Source organism: Colius striatus, chromosome 20 (genome assembly GCF_028858725.1).
Source record: "Colius striatus isolate bColStr4 chromosome 20, bColStr4.1.hap1, whole genome shotgun sequence".
NCBI lineage: Eukaryota > Metazoa > Chordata > Aves > Coliiformes > Coliidae > Colius > Colius striatus.
In genome coordinates, this window is record NC_084778.1 from 2,958,189 (window position 1) to 2,982,753 (window position 24,565).

General features: G+C 41.2%; 1 protein-coding gene across 1 annotated transcript; it reads left to right on the forward strand.

Moving 5' to 3' along the window:
• Positions 1 to 112: 112 nt before the first annotated feature.
• RPA1 (replication protein A1) lies at positions 113 to 22,701 on the forward strand. The gene is made up of 17 exons (XM_062012552.1): positions 113 to 220; positions 557 to 604; positions 866 to 944; positions 1,495 to 1,603; positions 2,355 to 2,443; positions 7,057 to 7,143; positions 8,333 to 8,465; positions 9,379 to 9,481; positions 10,585 to 10,653; positions 10,799 to 10,991; positions 12,090 to 12,229; positions 13,809 to 13,957; positions 15,233 to 15,365; positions 16,419 to 16,595; positions 17,849 to 17,956; positions 21,258 to 21,344; positions 21,695 to 22,701. Exons 1-17 carry the CDS (start codon positions 188 to 190, stop codon positions 21,797 to 21,799), a joined length of 1,842 nt encoding a protein of 613 aa, XP_061868536.1. The 5' UTR covers positions 113 to 187; the 3' UTR covers positions 21,800 to 22,701.
• The last annotated feature ends 1,864 nt before the right edge of the window (positions 22,702 to 24,565 follow it).

A 24,565-nucleotide genomic window follows, 5' to 3' on the forward strand; every position in this document is an offset into this window, starting at 1 on the left:
ACCCGCACTGAGGGGCGCTTCCGCCGTACAGCGCCGCGTAGCCAATAGGAGCGTCGCGCTGCTACCGGCCGGGTCACGCGGGGCTGTGACGTAAGGACGCGCCGGAAGGAAGAGGCACGTCTGCGAGCGGCGGGAGGATTTGGCGGCAGCGGCGGGATTTGGCGGCGGCGGCGGGAGAGGCGGCGGCATGAGCGTGCAGCTGAGCGAGGGGGCCATCGCGGTGAGAGGCCTGTCCCGGGCGCTCGGCTCATGTGGGAGGCCTGGGATGGGCGCGGTCCTGAGGGAGGTGTGACGCGGTGGAGACTGAGTCGGGCCTGGGCCCGCGGAGAAGGGGCCTGGGCGGCAGGTTCGCTCGGTCCTGAGGGGAGAAGCTGGGCCTGGAGCTGAGGCCGCTCCCGACAGGCAGGGAAGGCCACCACCGATAGTGGTGATGGCTACTCCGTGTCTCTGGCCCTTTCCCGGTAATTCCCCCTCAGCTGTGAGTCTGAAAGCTTTTCCGAGTGATTTTCTGAAGCACCTTTCTGAGGATCCTTCTTTTTTCTCTTCTCATCTCTAGGCCATAATGCAGGGGGAGAATGTCACCAAGCCCATACTGCAAGTCATCGTGAGTACTCTCCGTTATCTCTTGTGCTAGTCTGTCAGTGACTGCTGCATGTGCTCTGCACAGGTTGAATGCAGCCAGACTTCCTCTGTGGAGGAACCAAGCAAGGCTGGTGTACCATTAATTTCATTCCGTGTGACTTGGGTGATGCTGGTGATATCAGTGCTCAAAAAAACCCCCTGAATAGTTATTTGCTAACAATATTACTTTACATTAGCATGATTCTGAACAAATGAGAACTAATAATCTCATGTTTCCCCACAGAACACACGGGCTATTGCTACAGGAAATGGGCCCCCACGGTACCGGGTGTTGATGAGCGATGGTGTTAACACACTCTCCTGTAAGTAGGACAGGCTGCAGGGAGATTTTTGTAAGTGTGAAGGTACTAAGGGTGCTAAAGTTTCCAGCCTGGTGACTAGGTGCAAAGTGGTGAAGTGAATATTGAAGGAGAATATGGCTTATGTGAGGACCACAGACTCTGAAGTGTGCAACTGCATTTTAACATTGAGGTGAAATCTCTCTTCTGGAACTTTCTTTCTGAGCTTTGAGCAATGAACTCACTACAGGTATAATGAGAATATAGAAACCTATACATGTTTTTATAACAGTGATTTTAAGGCTCTTTAGCTTAACCTGTCTCTGATTTCTGTGATAAATGATTATTGTAGCTATCGCTGCTCTCTGAAATTTGGGGAATAAACACAGTATTGTTTATGCTCAGTTTTGCTGCCTTGTCAGCAGTTATGCTGTTTTCTATGTGTTAACTAACTGAGAATATCATAGATCTAATGCAACACTAGCCTGACTGGAAAAGTTTTGGCTAGCCATGGCAACCCCTTTCAAGTCTAGCACGTGTTAACTGTGCCAATATTTTTCTTTTGTGTCTGCAGCATTCATGTTGGCAACACAGCTGAACTCTCTGGTGGAAGAGGAACGCTTGTCAGCCCAGTGTGTTTGCCAGGTTAACAGATTCATTGTCAACAGCCTGAAAGATGGAAGGTATACTTCTTTAAGTACAATTCTCCAGAAAAGTGCTTTGTCTTTTGTGCCCATGTAGAATCCAAATGCTTTTAATTGGGATTATCTGAAAATACTCAGTCTTTAGGGTGCAGGAGGGAAGGTCCACAGAGGAAATAAGAAATGACAGAATGTAGTTGCCCAGTACAGTGATGTAGGGATTTAAACTGTATAAAGATTCATTAAAATTCTCTTTAGATGAGCTGCTGGGCAAAAGAAATAGTGACAATTTCTTGTTACTGAGGTATTGTGGAATCTGGTATTTCTGTTGGGAAAATTTGAGGAAAGAGAGGTAGGATACTGCAAAACAGGAAGAGACTGAATGCAGTGATTAAGGATGCACTAAGTCTGTGTCTAGGAGAATATGAACTGAGGTTCATTTTGAGTTCATTCAGCTTTTTTTTAGGGACTATGACTCCTTTTGAGGCAGGGAGTGTAGTCTCTTTCGTGAATTCTCTCATGGTTTTGATACTTTTAAAACATTATGTTGTTTCAAGACAAATTTGTGTGCTCATCCAGCCTGGCATTGGCTGTTCTTGATGAAATCGGATATTGTTATTTCCTTGTACCACATGAGAGGGTTGACAGTGGAGAGGTTTTTATCTTCCAGATCCCTCCTCCAAAGAATCAGCCCTAACAGGTGATTCTGTTAACTGCCTGAGAGGGTATTCAGAGTCTGATAGACTTGTAGAGGGACTGAAAGTCTTTATTGCTGTATATTCTGTGTTTGTAGGAGGGTGGTGATACTGATGGATTTAGATGTTCTGAAAACTGCTGATAAGGTCGGTGGGAATATTGGCAATCCAGTGCCCTACAACGAAGGTGAGTGTCCTCTGTGAGCAAACATCTGTTTGAACACACTGGCTGTTGTGGTAGCCTTTCAGCTCTCTGTTTCTTTCACTCAAAAAGAAGCAGCCAAACATATTCAGCTTTCTTATGCTTGGAACAGTGATGTCCAGAGCTTTCAAATACATTCTGTTTGTGTAACACAAGATGAGGTTTGTTCATGTTGTAATAAACTCTGCACCATGACTGAAGCTTCAGTCTCTATGTGGCATTGGGAAGCGTTTATACCTTATGCTAACATTGACAGGTTTTTATTACCTTAGTGATCTCTACCTAGAGTTCCAGTAAGTATACAGAAGCTCTTCTATGTCTCCTCATAATGAGTAATCAAATAGATTATAGGTTTTTTTTCCTGTCTGGAAAGAAAACAGCAGGAGGAAGATGTAATAATGATCGATGAAAGTATAAGATGGCGTGGAGGGGATGGATAAAGAATGATGAATCTGACTTTCTTTTCTACTCTCATTTGATGCTCTTCAGTTCTCATATTGTCAGGTAGTGGTTTTAAAACAAAGGCTGTACTGCACCCCCAAACGTTGCATACTTAAACCTTGGAACTTGTTGAGGTAGGTGCCAAAAATTGGCAAAGGTTCAAAAAGCAATTAGATGTGAAAGAAAAATCCATTAAAGGCTGTTAAACGCAACAATACATCCTCTGCATGAATGTTAGGTTCAGGAAGCACTAAAACTTAGATTGCTCAGAGTACATAAATGAGAGACTAGTATGAAAACACAGCCAGCATACAGACTTCCCTAAGCACCCATTCCTACCCTGCCATCTGAGAAACAACGATGCTCTGGGTGGACCTCAGTCTGACCTGCTGTGAGTCTTTCCTTTTGATTATGTGGCATAATAAATGTGTTCTTCATTTTTCTGTGCTCAGTTTACAGTTCTAAGACAAACTTCCTTTTTTTTTAATTATTTTTTTCCCCTCACCCCAAGATATGTTCAAAACTTATGTTCTGTTCTTCTGATCTTTAAAAGAGAGAGAGGATAATAACCACTTAAAATATTTGAACAGCTCTGTAACTGAGGTGTACACAGATAATGGCTGAGATTTCATAGCAAATAGCTCTTCTTGAAGAGTTGCTCATTTTTGCTGGTGGAAGTCACTGAAGATATTTTTATTACTAAGGGACCACACACTATTGGCAACAATTATCCTGAGGATATTTTGGACAGACAGTGGTGGTAGGTACACTGCTCTTCAGGTTTAAAATCTACTTCAGCAATCGAAGTAGAAATTAGACTTCATTGCAAAGGCAAAGACATCTTTCTTCATTAACTTTTCTTTTTCCTAGGGAATTAGAGGGACGTTTGTTAAATGAGCCTAAAGAATCCTTTGTTCCTTTGATAGTTACTTAGCTAATTGCTGTTTAAAAAATGTGTTGACATCTCTGATTTTATGGTTTAATCCCACAGTTGCTGTAGAGACCAAGACTTTGAGAATAGCTATTGAGCAGACTGTTTGCTGCCTTTCTCCCATTTTCCTTCCTTGTGTCATACAAGAGCTTGTGAGCTGTAGTGTTTTTCAGTTGTCATATTGTTGCTTAGAAACGCCTGGGAATGTGATATCTTGCAGAACTGAGCTGAAAATACACCTTTAAGACTATAAATTTTGATAAAATTACCATGACTTTGATCCAAGTTGTGTTCTTTATTTGGGCTCACAAAAGTACTCAGCAGTGAAGTTTTCAAATCTAAATGCTTTTGGAGATGTTACAGGTTTATGATCACAATAAGTGTGGCCTTGCAGTAGATAAGAGATGCTGAGTTTGATGTGATGTGTATTTCAACGCTGACATTATTCTGCAGACTTCATACCCTTTTATTTAATACCAAACAAGGTTTCAGTTACAGCAGATGGTAATAGTTCAGATTGAATATCCTTAACCTAGCCTTTCTGCTCTGCAGGGCTGACTGATTTGTCATCAAGGCCTTGATTAAATGGCAGAGGTGTATTTCAAGTTGCAGATTCTTTATGTTTCTGTATATATTAAGAGATGATAGTTTTGAGGAACACTCAGCTAATGCAGAATGAGCACCTGAGAGCAGTTTGTGGTTTTCATATTAAAGAAACAATCAGGATTTTTTAACAGAATGTTTAGTCCTGCTTTTGGTCTTACTTGAAATTACAGATCACATATTGCTAGACCTAGGATTAAGGAATATTCTTTCCTAGACTGTTAATACCCCAGTAGGACCCAGGGACTGTGAAGCTGCCTTTTGGCCACTTTACACTCGAGCAGTAGGTGGTTAATCTGCCTAACAAGGAAGCAGGAGACACAATCTTCTTAACACATATCAGAAAAACTTTTCAGACAGCCTTTTATAATAGTGTTGAAAATTAAGATTGAGCAGTTTAGTTCTTGTTGAGAACTAGATGATAATGTTATTACTGTCATTAATCTCATTCAAATTACTCCAACGCTGGACTTCCTTCTTACTATGCCAATTGCTTGCTCTTTAACTTCTGTCATTAATCTCTCAGTGTTGAAAAGTTTGTATACTGACACATTCACTTAGACTCCTTATTCTTGCCCTTCCCACCCTTGTGATTTGCTGTGCATTCTTTCAAAATGCATTTTCTTCTCTTCCCCCCTACACTGCTGCTCAGTTATGGGAGGGATCTTCTGTCACCCTGGCACTGTAGCAGTACCTCTTGGTAACAAATTACTGGAAGCATAGGACTGCTGTTCTGTAGCTATTTCATTAGAGCAAGCTCTGTGGCTAGCTTTGGTCAGAGGTCTTGGGTTTGATTAACCCAGCATATATAGCAGAAATGTGATCGGGTATTTCGAGTGTTTTCTTAGCTTCTGTTAATAAAAACTGACAGCAAAAACCAGGCAGAGGAGTCAGTTTTCAGAGCACTTTAAGTGATCTGTAAGGCCACCAGCCACTGAAAATTATAGTTTAGGAGTGCCCAGCCTCTACAGGCAAGAAAATGGGAGAGATATTTCTGCTACTTCTGTAGCTGAACACACGCACAGATGTGTTTAGTATATTCTTAATCTGTTGAGAAACAGCAGGCTATGGGTAGGCAGCCATTAAACTGTGGATTTGTGTTTCATAATCTACAAGTGTTCTAATGTATGTGTTGGGGTTTTGCTTGGTTTTTGGTCTTTTATTAGAGTCCTGGGGGAAAAAAAACCCCACATTTTGAACAAGAGCAGCGAGGAAATCTCTTGCTGTTTCATGTACACATTCCTGTTCTTGTGTATTCTTTCCCTGACCACACGTATTTTTTTTCCCTCCTTCTCCTCTTACACAAAATGAATTTGGGATGTTGAGTGCTGGACCTGACTGGGTCCTCTCAGTACCCGAGGCAATTGAGCGAGGGTGCAATCTGGCTCCTCCATCTAGTGGATTCTGCAGTAAATACACGTTGCTGTTTGACGTCACCCTGTTGCCAGGGAGACTGCTGTCACCAGTTCACCGATGTGACTCTACTGCGGCAAGTTAGAGGAGCAGAGTGGGGTTTGGGCAAGGACCTTGTTTTGGATTAAAAATAACTAGAGGGTTACCTCTGCAACATCAGGCAGCACTACCTCAGGGTTTCTTTGTGTTGCTTCTGCTCCTTTACTTCTCTGAGATCCTTTCTTGCCCTCCCGTTCTGGGATTCTCTGCTGTTGTTGCTTGTGATGCTTATGGGTGCTTGGTCCAACCTCCTTTTCCACTTTCTCTGAATATCTTCCTCCTCACACCATGAGTGAGGAAGGCTTTGCCTTCTCAGGCCTAGGACTTCCCACAAACTGATGGTTTAAGAATTAGTTGCATCTAAATAGACAAAAACATTGGAGATCATCTCATCTGAAGAGAAAATGTAACAGGACAATTATTCTTTACAGGAATTCAGGTTTCTGAACGGTAGAATAGTCTTCTGATGTACTATTTCTCTAGATATGTCACTCTGCTCTTTCTTTTAGAATTTATCATCAATAAAAGACAAACAAAAGTCCTGGAATCTAAAAAGGCATGATATATACTTACTATGGCATCATTTTTCTCCCCATGCAATGTACTGCTCTGTCCCTGGGGACTGCTGTGTCCCTGAGGACCTTGCTGAATGCTGAAATGACAACTTCATCACCCCCACATTAAACATCTTTGTATTTTGGAGAGAAAATACAGCAAGTGTTTTCTTTGTCTTGTGTCAACTTCAGGTTTGACTTTACCCAGTGGGTTTTTGTCCCTTTCTGAGTTTGAAGAGGGACTTCTCCTACAGTTTCTATCTTAGCTGTTGGGTAGTAGCAGAAACTACCTGTCAGAGCAACAGGAACCTATAAAAACTGAGAAGTTGTCAGGATTGCTTAAGTGCTGTCCTTTTAAATAACTGTCAACCCTGATTTTTTTTCCAAGTAAAAAGCAATTGCTTGAGGAAAGAGATCTGACTGAAATTCATTCATGGTAGTGTTGTTCAACAGATAACTTCCTGCTGCTGCTGTGTCTTGTAACACTTGAATTGTAGTGTGTGTTCTCTGTTATTACTTGTTTTCATGCAAGCCTTGTTTCCTAAAAAGGCTTAAGGGTAGCTTTAATTACTGTGCTTCCTACTATACTATATGGGCTCTTTCCATTTGATTACCAGGGCAAGGACAGCAACGCTCTTCAGCTCCAGCAGCAAATCCAGTACCCAGCAAACCACAGCAACAAAATGGCAATTTGTCAGTAGCAGGTAAGAGTAACCCTGGATGGGAATTCTGGTTTCTCTTGATGCAGTGCAAAACTACAGCTTGACTTCAAAAAACATCCTTTCTGTAGTGGTGTTGTGCAAGAAACACTCCATTAAAGTCTAACCCATAGCTTGATAAGGTAAATTTTCTCAAGAGGTTACTATACACTTGGATTTAAGAGTTTTAAAAAGGAAAGGTAGGGGGGAAATCTGTCCCACATCCCTTTTCTTCTCCAAGGGAAAAAAAGTAACAACATTGATGAATCAGTGTAAACTGAACATCTAGTCTGATGCAGTTTTGCACTCTTGAATTAGTGCTCTGTGGACACCTCAGTGGGCTAGAGGTTGGAGCTGGCCAACAGGTCTGTTACTGATGCTGAGCTATTGATTAGGTGGTTTAGGATGGTGCAGGACTGGAAAGTATTTGTAGCACATCTATAAATACAGTTCTTTGATCAACACTAAATAGTGAGATCCTGGAAAAGGCAGTCAGTGTAAATGTCAGCCTGTATGTATTTTTTTTTTGAGCAAAAAGATTGTCAGTCCTAGCTCTTGGGGCTGCTTTAACCCATCTGTATTCTTTACTCTTGCCTTTAAACAGTATTTTGAAATAGTAGCATTTTGACACATGATTGCTACAGCAGAAAACAAGCTCTTCCTTCTTGTACTTAAAGCAAGAGTTCTGTGCTTACTCAGTGAGAAAATTCAGTTTGGAATGGATAATATTGCTTATCTCAGGGCATTATTTGATTGTGCAGTGCCATTCCTTAGTTACTCCCCCAAATGGTGTAGGTTTAAATCTTGATGTGCCATATTTTAAAGAGAATTTACTGCTAACTGGTTGTTTCCTGCTTAGACCGTGTTTAAGTGATTGACTCTGGACACATCTCTACTTTCAGGGTAGGTGCTCTAGAGATCTGAGTGTCTTCTGCAGCAGTTTGCAGCCTAGGTAGAAAATACTTGTGAGCAAGAGCAGAAGTGGTTCAACAAACTTGGAGCTAATCTGTGGTGCTCACATAGCACAGTGAATGGAGCTGTCAGTGCCTACTCAGTGTTTATAACTGTGCTTTCTACGCTGCTCCCCATAGTGTGGTGGGAAACGTTCTGCCTGACCTTGGCCAGTGAGTTGGTTTCAACCTGACTTCTGTCTGCAAGGCTGAAATTCTTTATGCTTTCTTGTGGTTTTTGAAAGGCCCTGCTGCTCCCAAGTACCATCCTCCCTCAAACCAGTTCAGTAAGGCGAGTGCTCCCAGCCAGATGAAGACACCAGGAGGATCACAGGCCAAAGTAGTGCCGATCGCCAGCTTGAACCCATACCAATCCAAGTGAGTTATCCTGCCTTGGCAGGTATTACTGTCACAGGCATGAAGGAACAGCAGCCTCCTTTTCCTTTCTCATGTATGACTCTCAAATAATTCTTTAGATTCTTTTGACTTTACTGGTTGACTCAAACAAACAAACCAAACAATAACAACAAAACCACCCCGAGAAGGAAACAAAAAAGACCTCCATAGAAACAGCTGCTTGGGTTTTGGTTTGGTTTTTGTTTCTTTTTGGGGATTTTTCTTTCTCTTTTCTCTCCAATGTCATCAACACTCAGACAATCTGATACTTGCTTTTGCTTTGTCTTGTTGAAGTTCCCCTGCTGAGCTTGATAGGTTTTTAATATTTTAGTTGAAAATCAATTGACTTCTCTTTTTTTTTCCCCTTCTTTCCTAAAGCAACCTTCTCCTTGGTAGCTTAATGACAAAACAGTTCAGTAAGCTATTCACATTGGCTACTGTTCTGTTGAAAAGCATAGGGATGTAATTATTTCGTGAATGACATTTTTAAGTTATGCAAACTGATTTGATTACCCCAGTTAAATGCGAATCCTATAATTGAGCTCTTGAGTTCTAACGTGGCTTTTCAGAACAGGCAAAGTGCTGTATGAGAAATGCACCCTAGAAGAGCAAAAAAGATTTGAGGCCTGCTTCTCTGCATTAGGATAGCTTGCTACTATTATCACACTAGATGCTTTCTGTCTGGCTTTGTTGCTTTCTCTACAACTTTCTGCTTTTAATGGTCTAGCCCATTAAAATGGAAAGCAGCAGAAGAGCAGGTTGAGTTGCTGAGGTGCAGTTGGAAGATTCTGTCATTTTAAATGGTGACATTCTGGTTCTAAACATTTGTCAATTCAATCTCTTCTTTTTAAAAAAAGACAAAAAGACAGAGCAGTGATTTCTTGCCCAATTCCAGGTGGACCATTTGTGCTCGTGTTACCCAGAAAGGACAGATCCGCACGTGGAGCAACTCCCGTGGTGAAGGAAAGCTCTTTTCTATAGAGCTGGTTGATGAGAGCGTAAGTGTCATGTGTTGAGAAAAAGATAATGTATGCCAGATGCTGATGAGCCCTTCATAAAGACAGAATAGAGGAAATAAAGGCTATTATAGGAAGTGTTTGGGGTTTTTTATTACGACTGAAGCTTATATTCCAGTATTCATTAAGTTGAGCATCAACAACCCAGTTTTTGCCCAGAATGAAGCCTTCAATGTATGGCATTACTGATTATTTGCCATCAAAGTCAATAGTGTGTGACTGAATTTTTGCAGCTTCCAAGTAGAGTTGTTTATGGAAACTTAACAACCTATTACTGAGGTTTGTGGGGGTTTCCTGTAGATTGAGTGTGAGGTCTCATCCTTACTTCGATACCCATTGAAAATGAGGAGCGAGAGGACTGTTGCCTCCGAGTTACAAGCTTTCATTTTCCCGAGGAAATCAGACTACAAATTATTGTAATTCTAGCAAATTTCATCTGTGGTTTGTTTGGGGAATGGTATCTGGTTAATCTTAACTAAACTTGCAGTCTGTCAGACCTCTTATCAAATTAAAGCCTTCAGTCGTGAAAACAAACAAGATTCTGCTAGATTGCGATGAGTATCAAATGCGAGGTTAATAATGTAACGTGTTGTCATCAGCCATTTGTTTTCTCTGCATGCTGTCTGTGTTCAAATTTTTTTTGTAAAACAATGTTTATATCTAGTGAGTTTATAATTGTGCTTAATTCCTGCTTAAAGACATCATGTATCAGTGGGTGAGATCACAATATACCGCGTGCTAACTCATGGAGCCGCTTTTTTGCGTGTAGTGGCAATTAAAGACAGCTTTATGAGTACCTTAGCACAGGTGGATATATGATAAATGTAATTCTTTTGCATTCTGTTCTGAAGCTTTCAGTGTACTAATGAGATCTGAACATGAGATTTGATGGTCAGGTGTAGAATATGTTGTTTTAGCTCTAACTACAGCTGTGAGGAGAATGTTGTTTGTTTCTCACATGCCTGGAGCTAGCCTGGCAGACCACACTGTGTCTGTAGAACTGATGCCACTTAACATTGCAAAGATTTCTTTTTATTATTTTATGCAGAATTTCAGTTCTGACCAGCTCTCCTGTTTTCCTCCAGGGTGAGATTAGAGCTACTGCATTTAATGATCAAGCCGACAAGTTCTTTCCACTCATTGAATTGAACAAGGTATGGTGGCATTGTTGCTTTTGTACACTGACATGAGCTAGAAAATAGGAACTTCAGTATAGCAAGGATTTTTAAAGGTGAACACAATCTATTTTCTCTGTCTGACTTCTGATAATATCCTCTGTTTCATTGCTTTCTCCTGTAGGTATATTATTTTACCAAAGGCACTTTGAAGACTGCTAACAAGCAATATACAGCTGTTAAGAATGACTATGAGATTACATTCACTAATGAGACTTCAGTTGTGCCCTGTGATGATGCCCAGCATCTTCCATCTGTTCAGTTTGAGTTTGTATCCATCTCTGACTTGGAGAACACACCCAAAGACTCAATTGTTGGTCAGTCTCAGTAGAAAATGGCAAACTCTAAAGCTTTCAAGTTTTGTGTCCTGAATACTGGGGGAGGCAGCGAGCTTTGAGTGTTGTCATCTCTTAAATGAGGTTACCCAGTGATGGTTGCCATGAAAAATACCTCAGGCAGTTTTCCTACTAAGATGTCTTTGCCCTGTTCTGCTAACAATATATAATGATTTTGCTTCAAACCTATGCTTCAAACTAAAGCCAGTAAATGATATTTGTTTATTGTACTGTGATTATTGTTTTCCACAGAAAAGGGCTGAAAGAAAAACTGTCCTTGCTCAGCACGTGTGCACTTCATACCTTCCCCTGGTCTTGCTTTCTTTTACTATCTAATTATCTCTGTAGTGATTTTGGCATAATCCATTGCATCCAAGTCCAAGTTGCATGACTGTTTTGGCTTGCTTTGTGAAGTATTGGAGGTTTGTTTTTCTGTAATTTGTTGGGCAGAGTACTCCGGAAAAAATCAGAGGCTTGGGTGGGGGCGAGGGTTCTCAGGTTTCACAGGCACAAGATGCCTGTGATTCAGAGGCATTCAGCTAGGAATTTTAAAGGTAGATCTCTAATAGTAAAAATGGTGTATTTTTAGGGAGTACAAAGGGGATTGTACCAGCTCATACTACCCAAACATGCAGACTTGTTAAAGTTGCAGCTTATGGTCATGGGGCTACAGTGGAGGCACTAACTAGTTGCTTTGTTGTTGTTACAGTCACTTTGAAACCCCTTTTCTGAGAGACTTTGTGCTTAAACAGCAGGAGTGTGTGTTACAGGATCAGGGCTGAAGTCCTTTGACAGGACGTGATGGGGAAAGATAGTACAATGCCTTGATCTTGCTAATGTAGTGAGGCTCTCACTCATGAATATCTTAATGAATTCGTCAACAAAATTAAAGCACTGAAGAGTTCTGTAGTGGAACATTCCTACCATAATACATTTAATTTCCATATCAGATTTGATTTGAATAGGGAGCTGGGATACAAGGTAAAAATCTGACAGTAGGTTTGAATTCTTCTCTTGTGATCTTGTATTCCCCAATTGTGACCCTCGAGTAACTCTAACTAAATTGTAACTGTTTTTCAGATGTAATTGGAATTTGTAAGAGCTATGAAGATGTCACTAAAATTATAGTGAAAGCTAACAATAGGGAGGTATCAAAGAGGAACGTGCATCTGATGGATACATCAGGGAAACTGGTGACAGCTACGCTATGGGGAAATGAGGTAAGTGCTCTCTTACCTGTTCTCAAGGAAAGGTTCCTTTTGTAGGGTGAGGAAATGAGTGTGCTGTTGTCATCTGAGATGGGCATAGCACTGAGACAGGTCCTGGGTGTTTAAGGATCAGAGGCAAAGAGAAGGTGAAAGACTGTCTGGTTTCATTCAGGTGTGATGTGCTTAACCTTTCTCTGACAAACTTCTGATGTGATCTGACTAATGTGTTCTGAACAACTTGCAGACATGTCTCAAGCCCAAAGACTGAAGATAACAGGCTTCTGGTTTAGGAAAGGATAAGAGTTACAGTTTGATTATGGAAAAGCCCAGTGGCTACAGCTGTCTCATTTGAGAGGAGTTTTATTTGTTTGCAGGATGGGATATATGTTACCCTGCATAAATTTTTGCTTAACTAGGGAGTTGAGAGGCTGTATCTCAGACTAGGAGTTTAAAGCATCAGAACATTGGAATTGAAAGTTTGAGTAACTGCAGTAAACTGCTCCTTTATCCTTTCCACAGGCTACTCTCTCTTCCACACGTGTTGTAGATACTCAGGGATTTGTGTTCCAGTCTATAAAATGGGAGTGATGCTGCCAGCTTGACAATGATGATTTATGGTTAAATGATCAAGTGCACTGATACTGTAGGCAGCTAAACACCAATAACCATCTGCTGTTATAAATGAAGTAAACTGAAGTTCAATATCACAAAGTCCTGAGGTTGAACAGGTTGTTCCGGGAGAGGCTACTGGTAATCAATTCCTGGCGTAGCACTTCCAACAGAGCTCAGGCTCTGTGTTTTACAAAGCTAAATCTGTTTGCTTGCTTGGTAAATAGAGACAACAGCAAGCACAGTTAGGGCTGGAATCTGTCTTCTTTTTAAGTCATTGCCCTAACTGTTGGGATATGTTTTGTGTCCTTTTTGCATGTCACGGATACAGTGAATGCTGCTCCTAACTCCAGCTTGTTTGTAGTCTTTAAGCACATGATCCTCTCCTTGCTTGCTAGGTGATGTGGGGTCCAGAAAATCTATACCTTCTCAAAACCTCTCTCATGCCAAGAGGTTCTTTGTGTCAGACTTCACTCACATAACTGACTGATGGCAATTGAACAGCATTAAAGCAGCTTTATGAGTTGAAAAAAAATGTTTGGTCGGTATACTTGAACTTCTGCTTTCTAAGTTGTTGAACAGACATGATTGGCTTAAGCCAAGTGAGCTGTTTCATCTCCTAAAGTCTAATCTGACTGAATAATTTCTCCTGTTTGGAGAAGGCTCCATTCCTATAACTCACCTCCCTTCCTAAAATCACTCTCTAAAACTCCTAATGGAGAGGACCAGTCCTTTTTCTTTCAAAACCAGTGCTGTGACTCAGGGATTCCCAGGCTCCCCAGGGAATGGAGTGTTAGGATTACAACTTCAAATTGTTGGCTGCCTTTTCTTAAACTCCTAGTGGTATAATTTAAAACTTTACCTTCTAAAACCAGATTTCATTCAAATTTGGTCTCTTTTCATGATCTGTGAATTACAAACACAAGTTCAGGACCTTCACAGTAGCGTGCTCCTAACATTTTCTGTTTTTTCACACCTGCAGGCAGAACAGTTTGATGGTTCTAGACAACCTGTGATAGCCATCAAAGGAGCCCGAGTCTCTGATTTTGGTGGTAGAAGCCTGTCTGTCCTGTCCTCGAGTACAGTTGTCATCAACCCTGACAGCCCAGAGGCTTTCAAGCTCCGAGGATGGTATGTGTGTGTTTATGTTGATTTATCCTAGCCTGCTGCAGAGCATTTGGTTTATTTTCGTTCCTATGTCTGTATAGTACTGAAGAAAGGCAACAGTTCTGTGGGTTCCAGGGTTACAGAAACTGCTTTGAAAGTACTAGAGCCACAAAGGCTGTCCACCTTAAGCTGTTCAGTTCAAAAACTTGTAATTCCATGACAGACCTTGAAAAATTGAAACAGGAGTAGTGCATGCTGACCCAAAGCCTTGCAAGGCAGCATGAAATCAGACAGACTTGACCAGCTCCACTTTCTGAGGGATGATCTGAGAGAACAGTGGTTTTTTCATGGGCTTTTTCCATTGCATGGAATCTGATACACGCTCTGTTTGTTTGGCCTGGGGGAGCTGTGGTGACTTCTTCCAGTGTCTGTTCCTTATCAGATATTTTTTTAGATAGCAAAATAGCATGTTGATTGTTGTCAGGAAAGTAAAGTGATTTATTGGTGGTTTGTTGCTTCTGCTGTGCTTAAGTTGTCTGCTCGAACTACTCATGGTGAGGTGTGGCGTTTGTATGAGCAGGGTTAAGTGTCAGCAGCATCAGGTCTGTGAATCCTGAGCGTTCAGATTCCAGTTAAATCACTCACACATAGATAAAATACAATGGCAGCCTCCACTTATCATTGAGCTGTGGTTCTCCCATGTTTCAGAGAGCTGTTGAGGATAAAACTGATCATGAGTCTCAGCTGTTACTGTCACGCTTTAATGAAGTTCAGTTTTTGAGTCTTGTCGGTGTGTTTCTCAAATCACAAAACCCACCACAATGGGATGACAGTACAACCTTTTGCTGAAAAGCTGTGCTTTTTTAACAGAGGAAGCATAATCTTTTCAATGCTATTTGCTTTTTCTTTCAAAGCTGCTGCGAAGATAATGGTACCATGTAATTTAATTTTAATTATGGAAATATCTTGATGCCCTTAAATCTTGTTATCTGCCTGCCTTGAAGAAGCATGCAGTGCATGGTTTGACCACTAGCTGGCAAACAAATTGCAGTTATATAGAACAAAGCTGTCCTCCTTTTTGTGGCTTTATAAAATACTGTGCTAATTAAGTTGGACTATTAACTTATTCTGAAAGGCTATTTTTGCTTGCAATATACACAAATTACTGTAATTGTTTCCTTTGCAATCATTGATAAAAAAAAATCTCTCGTGTATTAAGTACATGAAACTAAATGTAAGCTTCTGATAAGTCTGGATGGTCTGCTATCTAAAAATAGAAGTGCATCTTTGTGGTTCCAGGTTTGACTCTGAGGGGCAGCTTCTGGAATGTGCCTCAATCTCTGATGTGAGGGGTGGGCCAGCAGCTGGAGCGAATACCAATTGGAAAACTTTGTTTGAAGTCAAATCTGAGAACTTGGGACATGGAGATAAGGTAAAGCATGGCCACTGAGTACAGACCTTGGGTATTGGGGAGAAAAATAAACAGCTAGGCTTTATGCAGGCATTCTGCTCATTGAAGTCCAGTTGTTGAACAGTATGTGCTTATTCTCTCTGAACTTAGGCTGTTACATTATTTTTTCTTCAAATAAAATCAAGCTTGTTGCTGATGTTGCAACATGATACTGTGTTTTCAAGAGAACTCTTGAAAGCCTTGTATAAATGGATGGGGGGAGACAGGGAAGTTCACCCCAAAGATGTTCATATAAATAGCACAGTGTTCTAGGAGACACAGGTGCATTAGGAGGAAGTGGTTTTCAAGGGTGTGCACTTGGTCAATAGAAAAGCTAGGAATAAACCCCAGGTCTCTGACATTCCAGTCCAGTAACCTCTCTGGGCTTATACTGCTGCTTGACTTAATTTACTTCTTTTTGTTTTTTACAAACTTAAGTGCTAAGCCATTCAGTATATTCAAGAACTTTTATCTAAGGAAGAAACTTTACCTGTATTTTAGCTATTTTCCTGTGAGGTTTTTTTACACACACTTCTTAAGCAACCTCTGTTTATCTGTTGAAAGACTTGACCGAGGTCTTAAACCATTAGGATGATTATTTTAGTATGGTGAGTGAGTGTTTTGTTCTGTAGGCTATAGTTTAATCAAATGCTTATCTGTAATACTACACAGTAGGCTTTCTGGTTTTTGTATTGGCTCCCAAAAGAAGGATAGGAAAGTGCAGAATCTTAATCCTGTGAAGATTTGAACAGACACAATGGTGAAGCAAATATGCTTTATCTGAAGAAAACCTAGAGAATGGAGTTTCCTGCAACGGAAACACAAAATAATCTTGCTGTAGGGGCTTTATTTAACATAATGGAAGCCTGAAAAATTATTGCAACAGAGGGGTTGATTTACAGTTTCCCAATAATCCATTGCTGTTAAGCTTTCTAATCCTAAATATCCAAGCATGGGTGCCTTGCTTTGTAGTTAATTCAGAATTGGAAAACATTGAGTATTTTGAGGCTAATGTTGCACACTCACTCTCCTCAGGCAGATTATTTTAGCTGTGTGGGCACAATTGTACATCTGCGCAAAGAGAACTGTATGTACCAGGCATGTCCCTCTCAGGATTGCAATAAGAAAGTGATAGACCAACAAAACGGACTGTATCGTTGTGAAAAGTGTGATCGTGAGTTCCCCAACTTCAAGTACCGCATGATGCTCCTGGTAAGTCAGTGGGTTAGAGGAGAGGATGTTTCTCCCTGTTTCCCTTCTCCAGTCCAACTAGGAATCCTTTGGAGAGCACGGGGTGTCAGAGTGCTGTTTGTGTTGCCTGTGGGTTAGAGGAGATTTAAATGGCTTGTGTGCTGTACCTGAGTGAGGGATGTTTCATTGAGCTGATTAGCAGTTTGTTTTCCTAGTGCTCCAATTAAAAGCTTTTCTCCTTGCCAAAAAGTTGATGCTAGCTCAGTTGATTCTGGTTTCCAAGTGTACTATGCAGTGCAGAGTACAGATGGCCTACGCCTCTTCAGTAGTGAAGATAAACTGAAGTAAAATGGCATTTCTGGAGAGCAGTAATTGCCCTTTTACAGCTGCTACCTATATTTAGTACCACTTTTTTTTTTGGGTAGGTATTGTTCTGTCTCATGCTTTAATGGAGCCTGCTTCAGAAAGTTGCCTGGGGATTATGACTATGGTGCCCACTTAGGCCATAAGCATTGAACCTTCTTCTGTTTTACAAGTTAGAGTTGTATCTGCTTCTTAGAAATGCTGTGCCAGGTGGGCATGCAGAGAGGAGGGAGCTATCCCTGCAGTCTCACTAAAACACAAACTGCTTCTGAATAATTTCTAGCAGATAACTTCTAGGAATGCATGAACTGCTTTACATAGCAGAATCATTCCCATAGAATATAAAGGGGATACTGAGGGTACAATCAAGGCCTTCAGAGCAGTATGTCTCCTATTTTCCCATTCCTAATTGACAAAGCATCCAGGAAATGTGTGTGAGGCTGGTACTTGATCTTTTTACTGCTCTGTCTTGTCCTTGAATGTTTTGATAGTTTCCTCATGACATAGTATTAGATGTGTTTATGCTGAAATACTTGGGGATGTACAAAGCAAATGCAATTTGTGGTCTCACTGATGTCCCCCTTGGTAGTAGTCATTCTGGGCTACCTGTTCTTGCTCACTGCTCATCAGTGACAGCAGAACAGAGCTGAATATCCATCAGTGTGTACCGCTGTGATCTTCCTGGCCTTTTCCAGTGACACAATGTACTGACATTCTATGGAGCTTATAAAAAAAAGGTAGTAAGTCACTGCCTTGTACCCTCAGTGATGGGCTCTGATGGTTGTTGGAAATTTAAAACTCTGAAGCTGTGAAATGAAAAAGTTATTTGTAGTGTCCTCTCTCTTCCTTGAGGAACAGGCAACTGTGTGAAATAATAACCTTTGGGGGCTTTTTGTTGGGTTTTTTTTTAGGTGACCATTGCAGACTGTCTGGAGTACCAGTGGGTGACTTGTTTCCAAGAGTCAGCAGAATTCATTCTTGGGCATAATGCAGCTTTCCTGGGAGAACTGAAGGAAAAGGTCAGTCAATTAGCTTATTATATTTTTAGTAAATGTCTACAAGTCTGAACTATGTTTCACACATCTTGTAGCTGGGCTGCCCTCAGATTTCTTTCTCCTTTTTTTTTCTGTATTGGATCCCTCTGGTAAGGAAATGTTCTTGTAATGTTGACTTTAAAGGCAACTTAGAGAAAGATTAAAGGTACGTGGGAAACACCAGTGCTGATCTGTCAGAAAGGGTGATCTCATGTATAGCACTCCCTAAGTCAGCAGGGGTGGCAAAGGCAGCAGTTTATGTTCATTAGTTGCTGTGGAAATTAACAGCATTATTGGAACAAATACTAAAAGTGTTGTATGAAAGAAAGGGATATTCACCTTCATTGGGCAAGAATTTATCTTGCCTGTTCTCTGGGTGATAGGCCAGTTCAGGGGCCTGGCAGCCCAAGATTGTTCTCCAGATGTTGGACAACTTCAGTGTCTTGTTACAAGTTCACAAATCATTGCTTCTCTCTAGTCTGAAGTTCTTGGCAGGGACTTGTTTACTCTCCTCAGGATTATTTTCCACAGGCCATCTGCCTGGAGAACAGAGATTTGCCTGGTTTCCCCCATAGTTTGCTCCCACAGTCAGTCTGTCTACCTCTGAGCTCTTTTGGCTGTTAAAAGCTGGAGATCAGTGTGTCCTTATCACCTGGACCATGAGACAGAGCTGACTACTCGACAATGGTAACACAGTCTTCAGAGGGCTGACAGCTTTAACGTGTGTTGACTCCAATAGAAAAGACAGGCTGATTTATCATTGTACCTAGATTGGGAGAATATTAAATCAAAGACTCTTTTAGCCATGAATGCTAACAACATTATCCCTAATGTGTTCCAAAAATGTGTTTACAAAACCAAAAAGTTCCAGAACGCTTTGTATGTATCTTTGTAAGTAGGCAGGGAGCTTTCTGAACTGATGGGTGTTAGCCCACTTCTGAAGGCTCCCTTTTTTCCCCACCAAACATCAACAGAAACTTTATGGCTTATGTGAAAACTGTGATTTGTAAAATGGGTCACTGACAGAGTAAAAATGCTCAAGTGATGTTTCTTGGGCAGATTGGAACAGTTTTTAAGGTTCTAAGTCATTAAACACTAACAGGCACTATTTTCTTCCCCTTGTTATTATGTGCTTCTCTGCTGCATTTTCCTTTCTTCCAACCAAAGTAATCTTTTCCCTGGTTTTTATTTGTCTGCTGTGTAAAATCTGTGTGGTTTTGGTTTGGGTTTTTTTTTTTCAAGGATGATATGGAAAGCATAAGTTCTTGAATTGCATATGAGCATTGCTGTGCTCCCAGGCTAAGGCTGGTTGATGCTAGGACTCCCTAGATACACCAGTTGTTGGCAAACCTCATTGCTTGGCTGTGGGAGGGAAATGAAAGATGGATTGTGGAGGCTGTTGTCCTGAGACACTGTTGTGGAGCTCACCTGCTTCTGAAAAGCAGGGATAGTTTAGTTGTCTTGTCATTTTCATACCTGAATGGTGCTTGGAAACTTCCTGTGCTTTGGCTGTCTAAGGTAAGTGGTACAAAGGTCCTGGTTCTGGGATGTTGAGATTTTGTGCTGTTACAAAGACCAGATGCCTCTGTTCCAAAGGAAGATGTATTTACTGCTTGGACATTGTAATTAGATGTGCTAGATGTGCTTGCACTTCTGCATTTCCATTTTCAGACATTCCTAACTTGTCAATATTTTCTTACTTCAGTCATGTTTAATCTCTGCTAGAGTTCAAATAAGAGTTCTTAGGCACTTTTAATGCTGAAGAGAACTGGGTGGGGAAGGAGAGAGAACAGATCCTGTGTTACAGCACAAACATGTAATGTCTTTTGAAGAGCTGCCTAATGGAAGTGGCTGAGGATAGAAAATAGAACATAATATGGAATGAGCCCTTGAGCAGGAATGCTTTGTGTTCCAGGAGAAATTGATTTTGATTTGACACTTTTATGAGCCTTTAAAAATGATCCTTAGTGCATTTTTGTAAGCTTTCCTCAGTGGCTTTTCTCTGAAAACCTGATGCAGAATCCTGTGAAGTTGGTGGGAGCCTCTCCACTGCTCACAGTACAGATGGAGGCCACGTACAGCCACTGACCATAGGTATGCTGGCAGGGTTTTTCATCTGCTTCATCACTGCCTCTTACCAAAGGAGGCAATGGAGGGTAGCAGTGACTGGTATGCAACAGCGTTTTCCTCTCACTAATGGTTAACATGGATTGTGGCAGAGCTGGAGGCGAAAGCCAAAAGCTTTATTAAGTGAGTTTTCTTATCCTCTAACCCATGCAGTGGTCAGAAGAGGCTTTTAATATTCAGGAAGGCTGTGCCTAAATTTTACAGTCTGTGAAACTAGCTACTCCTGTTCACCTTCATTTGTTGTGCTTTTCTAAACCTTAAGAGAATCTCTGTGTAGTGTAAAATAGTTCTGTGTGCATTCAAAAACAGCAGATGTAACACTTGGAATGTGAGTGAGACTGAGGTGGCTTCAATTCCAGATCAGATGCTCTGTCTGCTGCTGGAGTGACTGATCAAGTCAAGTGCATCTGGTAGATAAATGCATTAATAATTACTTGTCCATATTGTCTTGGGGCTGCAGGGTTTTTGTGGGATTGTCAGCAAAGGTTTTTACAACTGATCTGTACAGAAATAAACTTTTTCCACAGTCTCCACGACTTGTCTTCTTCTTTTCTACTGTTTTGACAAATTGTCTCTTATAATTTATGATGATGTTTAATGTTCATATGGTAATTAGAAGCAGCTTGTGTTCTAAATGTGACAGAGTCTTCTAATGGTTATAAAAGCATGTTCAAAACATGCATCCACTCTTTTATAGAACATACTCATAAATAGATCTGTGTCAGGATGTGAAGGACACATCCAGCCTTGATGGATAAGCAGAGAAACAGAAAGCCTGATAAGACAATTAATGGGGAAATGATGAACTCTGTCAGCACGTTTGGTCACAGTGCAGCATCAGAATTAGCCCGTTGAGCAGCATGATAAAATCTCGTGTAGATTGATGGTATTTTTGTTCCCTTCACTTGGTCACAGATTCAATGCAAAGGTGTGTGATTTTGTTCAGGTAGCTACAAAGTTTTCACCTTGAACCTTCTCTTCCAAACTTTTGAGTTATGGTTTTGGCATCTAAAATTTTGATGGAAGACTCAGCTCTGCATGATCCAGTTAGTTCCACCACTTGCCAACATCAGCAAAAGATGAGCTGGTCTGAAAGTTCCTGGTGCTACCAGAAGTCCAGAGTTTCTGCAGCTGATATCTGTCTTTGTCCTTCTCACAGAATGAGCAGGCATTTGAAGAAGTGTTCCAAAGTGCAAACTTCAAAACTTACGAGTTCAGGATCCGAGTAAAACTGGAGACTTACAATGTAAGTATTCCCCAGAAGGCAAATAACGTGGCTTTTGTAGTTGTCTCCATAGGAGATGGCTTCTTCCTCTTAATGGTTGTGGGGAGAAGTTCCCAAAGATACTTGCTCACACAAATACTGTCAGTGTTGAGCACTGAAGGAGGGATCCCCTGTCACTAACGCTGCTCCCTCTCAGGCTCATCAAGCCTGGCTTGTTTCAAATGGAAGCAACGTAGCTGCTTTGGCAGGCAGGTTTGGCCTTCCAGCTAACCCTGATACCAGGAGCAGGAAGGAAGTGGTGTGGAAGGAGATCAGAACCAAAGGCCTGGAGTGTGTAGCATTCTTTTACATGCCATGTTTCTCTTTCACAGGATGAATCTCGCATTAAGGCTACAGCAGTGGACGTCAAACCTGTAAACTACAGAGACTACAGCAAGAGGCTGATAGCAAGCATCAGGAGAAATGCTCTAGTGTGAGGAAGCTGGTGCAGACTGATTGAAGTTAAATCTTCCAGGAAAAACTCAATAGATGATATCATGTTGACTTTTTCCCCACCTAGTGTGTGACAATTTGGCATTAGTTACACTGTGCATAGCAGTCCAGTGTAGTGGGCTAAGTGATTTAATGCATTTCTCTGAAGGTATGCCCCTGGTAGGTAGCTGCACTCTGATGGCCACAATATTGTAGACTCTTGTGGTCTATTAAGCTGTGACAGCTCGAAGAAAGAATCTCCAGATAGATTGCCAGGGTCTCTAGACATTCAGAATGTCTGAAGTAACTTTCTCACTGTATGTAAAGCTGAATTATATAACCGTTTTGTCTTCTTTGCAAGAGAGTACTGACAACCTTGACACTTGGTCTTGTTCAGTAGAGGGTAGGAGGAAGAGTGTCACACAGCTTTCAGATGTGGACGAAGGAGAACAGGTCTGTTAGTGCAAGTCAGTTCCTTTCCGTGGAATTCAAAGGCTTTCTCTTTCCACAGGTGCCATGCAGTTGTTAATGCTTGGAATGGCAATATGTTAGAATTATTAATCAAAGAGATATCTCTTATATCTGAAGAATATCCTTCCTTCAGGGTTTAATAGACTGAGTCAGATGGGTCTGATATTAATCAAAATTGTCTCTTCTGAGGAAGGCAGATAAGCATTGACTCTCCATCCCCCAGGGAAATCTAGGCAACTACAAAGCATTGCTTTTAGTTTTCTCTTCAATTAATACTATGGATTTTTGACTGGTTGTTAGCCCACGTTCCCTGCCTATACATATGTTGTATGTTTGGATGTCCAGTTTCTTCAGTTCTGTTTGTTAACATTAATCAGAACCAAGTCTTTAAACTGGGGGAGCTTTATTTCAATAAACACTGTTGAATTTCTGTGTAGTAAGTTTTTCTTTCTTTGAACACCAAAGACTTCTCATTACTGGAAAGCAATTAATTAGCTTTCATAATAAGCATTCACTTGAGGGAGACGTTACCTTATTACAACTCTAAGGTTGGACTGAAGGATGGAGACTTCTTTGCCTGATGTTAACAGCATGGAAATGCAGTGATATTTTCACCACTTCTGTGCTTGAGAATGCTGATGAGCTGGCACTTCTGGGATTTTTATTGACGTTTACACAGCAGTCTAAAACTAACCAGGCTTTGAGATTTGTTCAGACATAGAGCTAGTACAGAAAACAGTAATTATGCTACTGGGCTTTTCAGTCAGCAGAGCATGCTAGCTCTGTGTGCTCCTAATCACATTAATTATGTGTTCCCTGGCTGCAGCTCACAGCTTGGCATTTGCTGCACCGTTCCAAGCATCCAGGCAATGCTGCAGTGGCTCTCTGGTAGCAAACCTGGCATTTATTTATTTATATTGCTCCATCGAGCACTGCTCCTTCATGTGTTCAGTTGGTGCCCTTTGTTTCCCATGCTTTCCTGTTTGGCATCCCAAGTCTTTATGTTCAAGAACTGTAAATGCCATTTCCATTGATGGACGTGAAGGACATTATTCTGGGCCCATTAATTGTGGAAACAACCTCTTCCTCTCTTTTGAATTCTGAGGATCAGGACTGGGTTCTTCTGCTGGTGTCTTGCATGTTTTTATTGAAGGATTTGTTCCCTCTGACCTTGCTTATAAAACGTTGACTAGAAGATTATAGTCTTCAGCACAGTTCCACATTGACAAATGGTAGGTTAGCAATGATAATCTATCTTTCCACTCTGCTAACCAGTCTTTTAGTTCTGACTCTCCCTTCCTGGCCCTCCTTCCCAATTTGAGGGGACTGGTAAGAAGTAGTAACACAGAATGTTCCTTGAGGCTGTCTTGGGCTTGCATACCTTAGGTATTTGGCATTGTGGCTTTATGAGATGCTGCACACCTGCCTCTGCTGGGGCTGCTCATTCTCCCAGAGGGAATGGCTTTGTGTCTGTATCACTGGGTTTACTGTGCCATCAGCCAGAGCACTAGAGATGGAAGGTATCGATACTCCAGAGCATTAAGGTATCTTACAGGATCAGCTGAATGACCTTGAGAACTGGAACAGAAAATCAACTTAAAACAGCTTGTGTGAAAAGTCATTTAGTTGAGGACTAATAAAAAAAGCCCCAACTCTGCTATAAAGTGGATGCTCATTAGTGACTGAAGAGTTGGAGGGTTTTAATCATGCTTTAATCAGCTAGTATATGATAAAAACATCAAGCTATGTAAGGCAAGGTATTTCTAGTATAGCTATACAAGTACCATAGGATTATATAAGCCTCTGCTGTGAGATCTCATCTCAAATGTACGGTTCTGGTCTGCTACGTATCGAGGCAAAAAAGAATCTCAGCTGGGGCGAGTACAGAGGAGGACTACACTGCTGAGTAGGAGAATGAAGATCTTTTTTAGGAGGGGCCTTGAAGTGCTAATTTAGCAAAATGAATCCTGAGAGGGGGGTATGATTACCACTTACATAAAATATATATGCATTTATCTGTGTACCTTGCTTCCTTCTCTTGATCATAGGCCAGAACTGTTGATGGTTAATTGGTCAATAAATAGTTTGTCAATCAATCAAAAGAAAGTGAGGTTCTGAAGCAATGGGGACAGGGAAGTTGTGGAGGTGTCTCTTTTCTATCAGCTCATTTCCAAGTGGCCACAGCCATCCAAACCCAGGTAGATCACAGGCCATGGAAATTGAGACTCTTTGGAAGGCTCTGGGCTCTTTTGACTGTGCTAATTAAGAAGTGAGTGGACTGACAATACTAATTGGGTTTA

What these genes read in the sequence shown, in the direction of transcription:
- RPA1 (XM_062012552.1), top strand. Translation starts at nt 188, where the DNA reads ATGAGCGTGCAGCTGAGCGAGGGGGCCATCGCG. An exon ending in AGCCCATACTGCAAGTCATC is followed by an intron (nt 605 to 865) that starts GTGAGTACTCTC and finishes GTTTCCCCACAG; the next exon opens with AACACACGGGCTATTGCTAC. An exon ending in TGGTGTTAACACACTCTCCT is followed by an intron (nt 945 to 1,494) that starts GTAAGTAGGACA and finishes TTGTGTCTGCAG; the next exon opens with CATTCATGTTGGCAACACAG.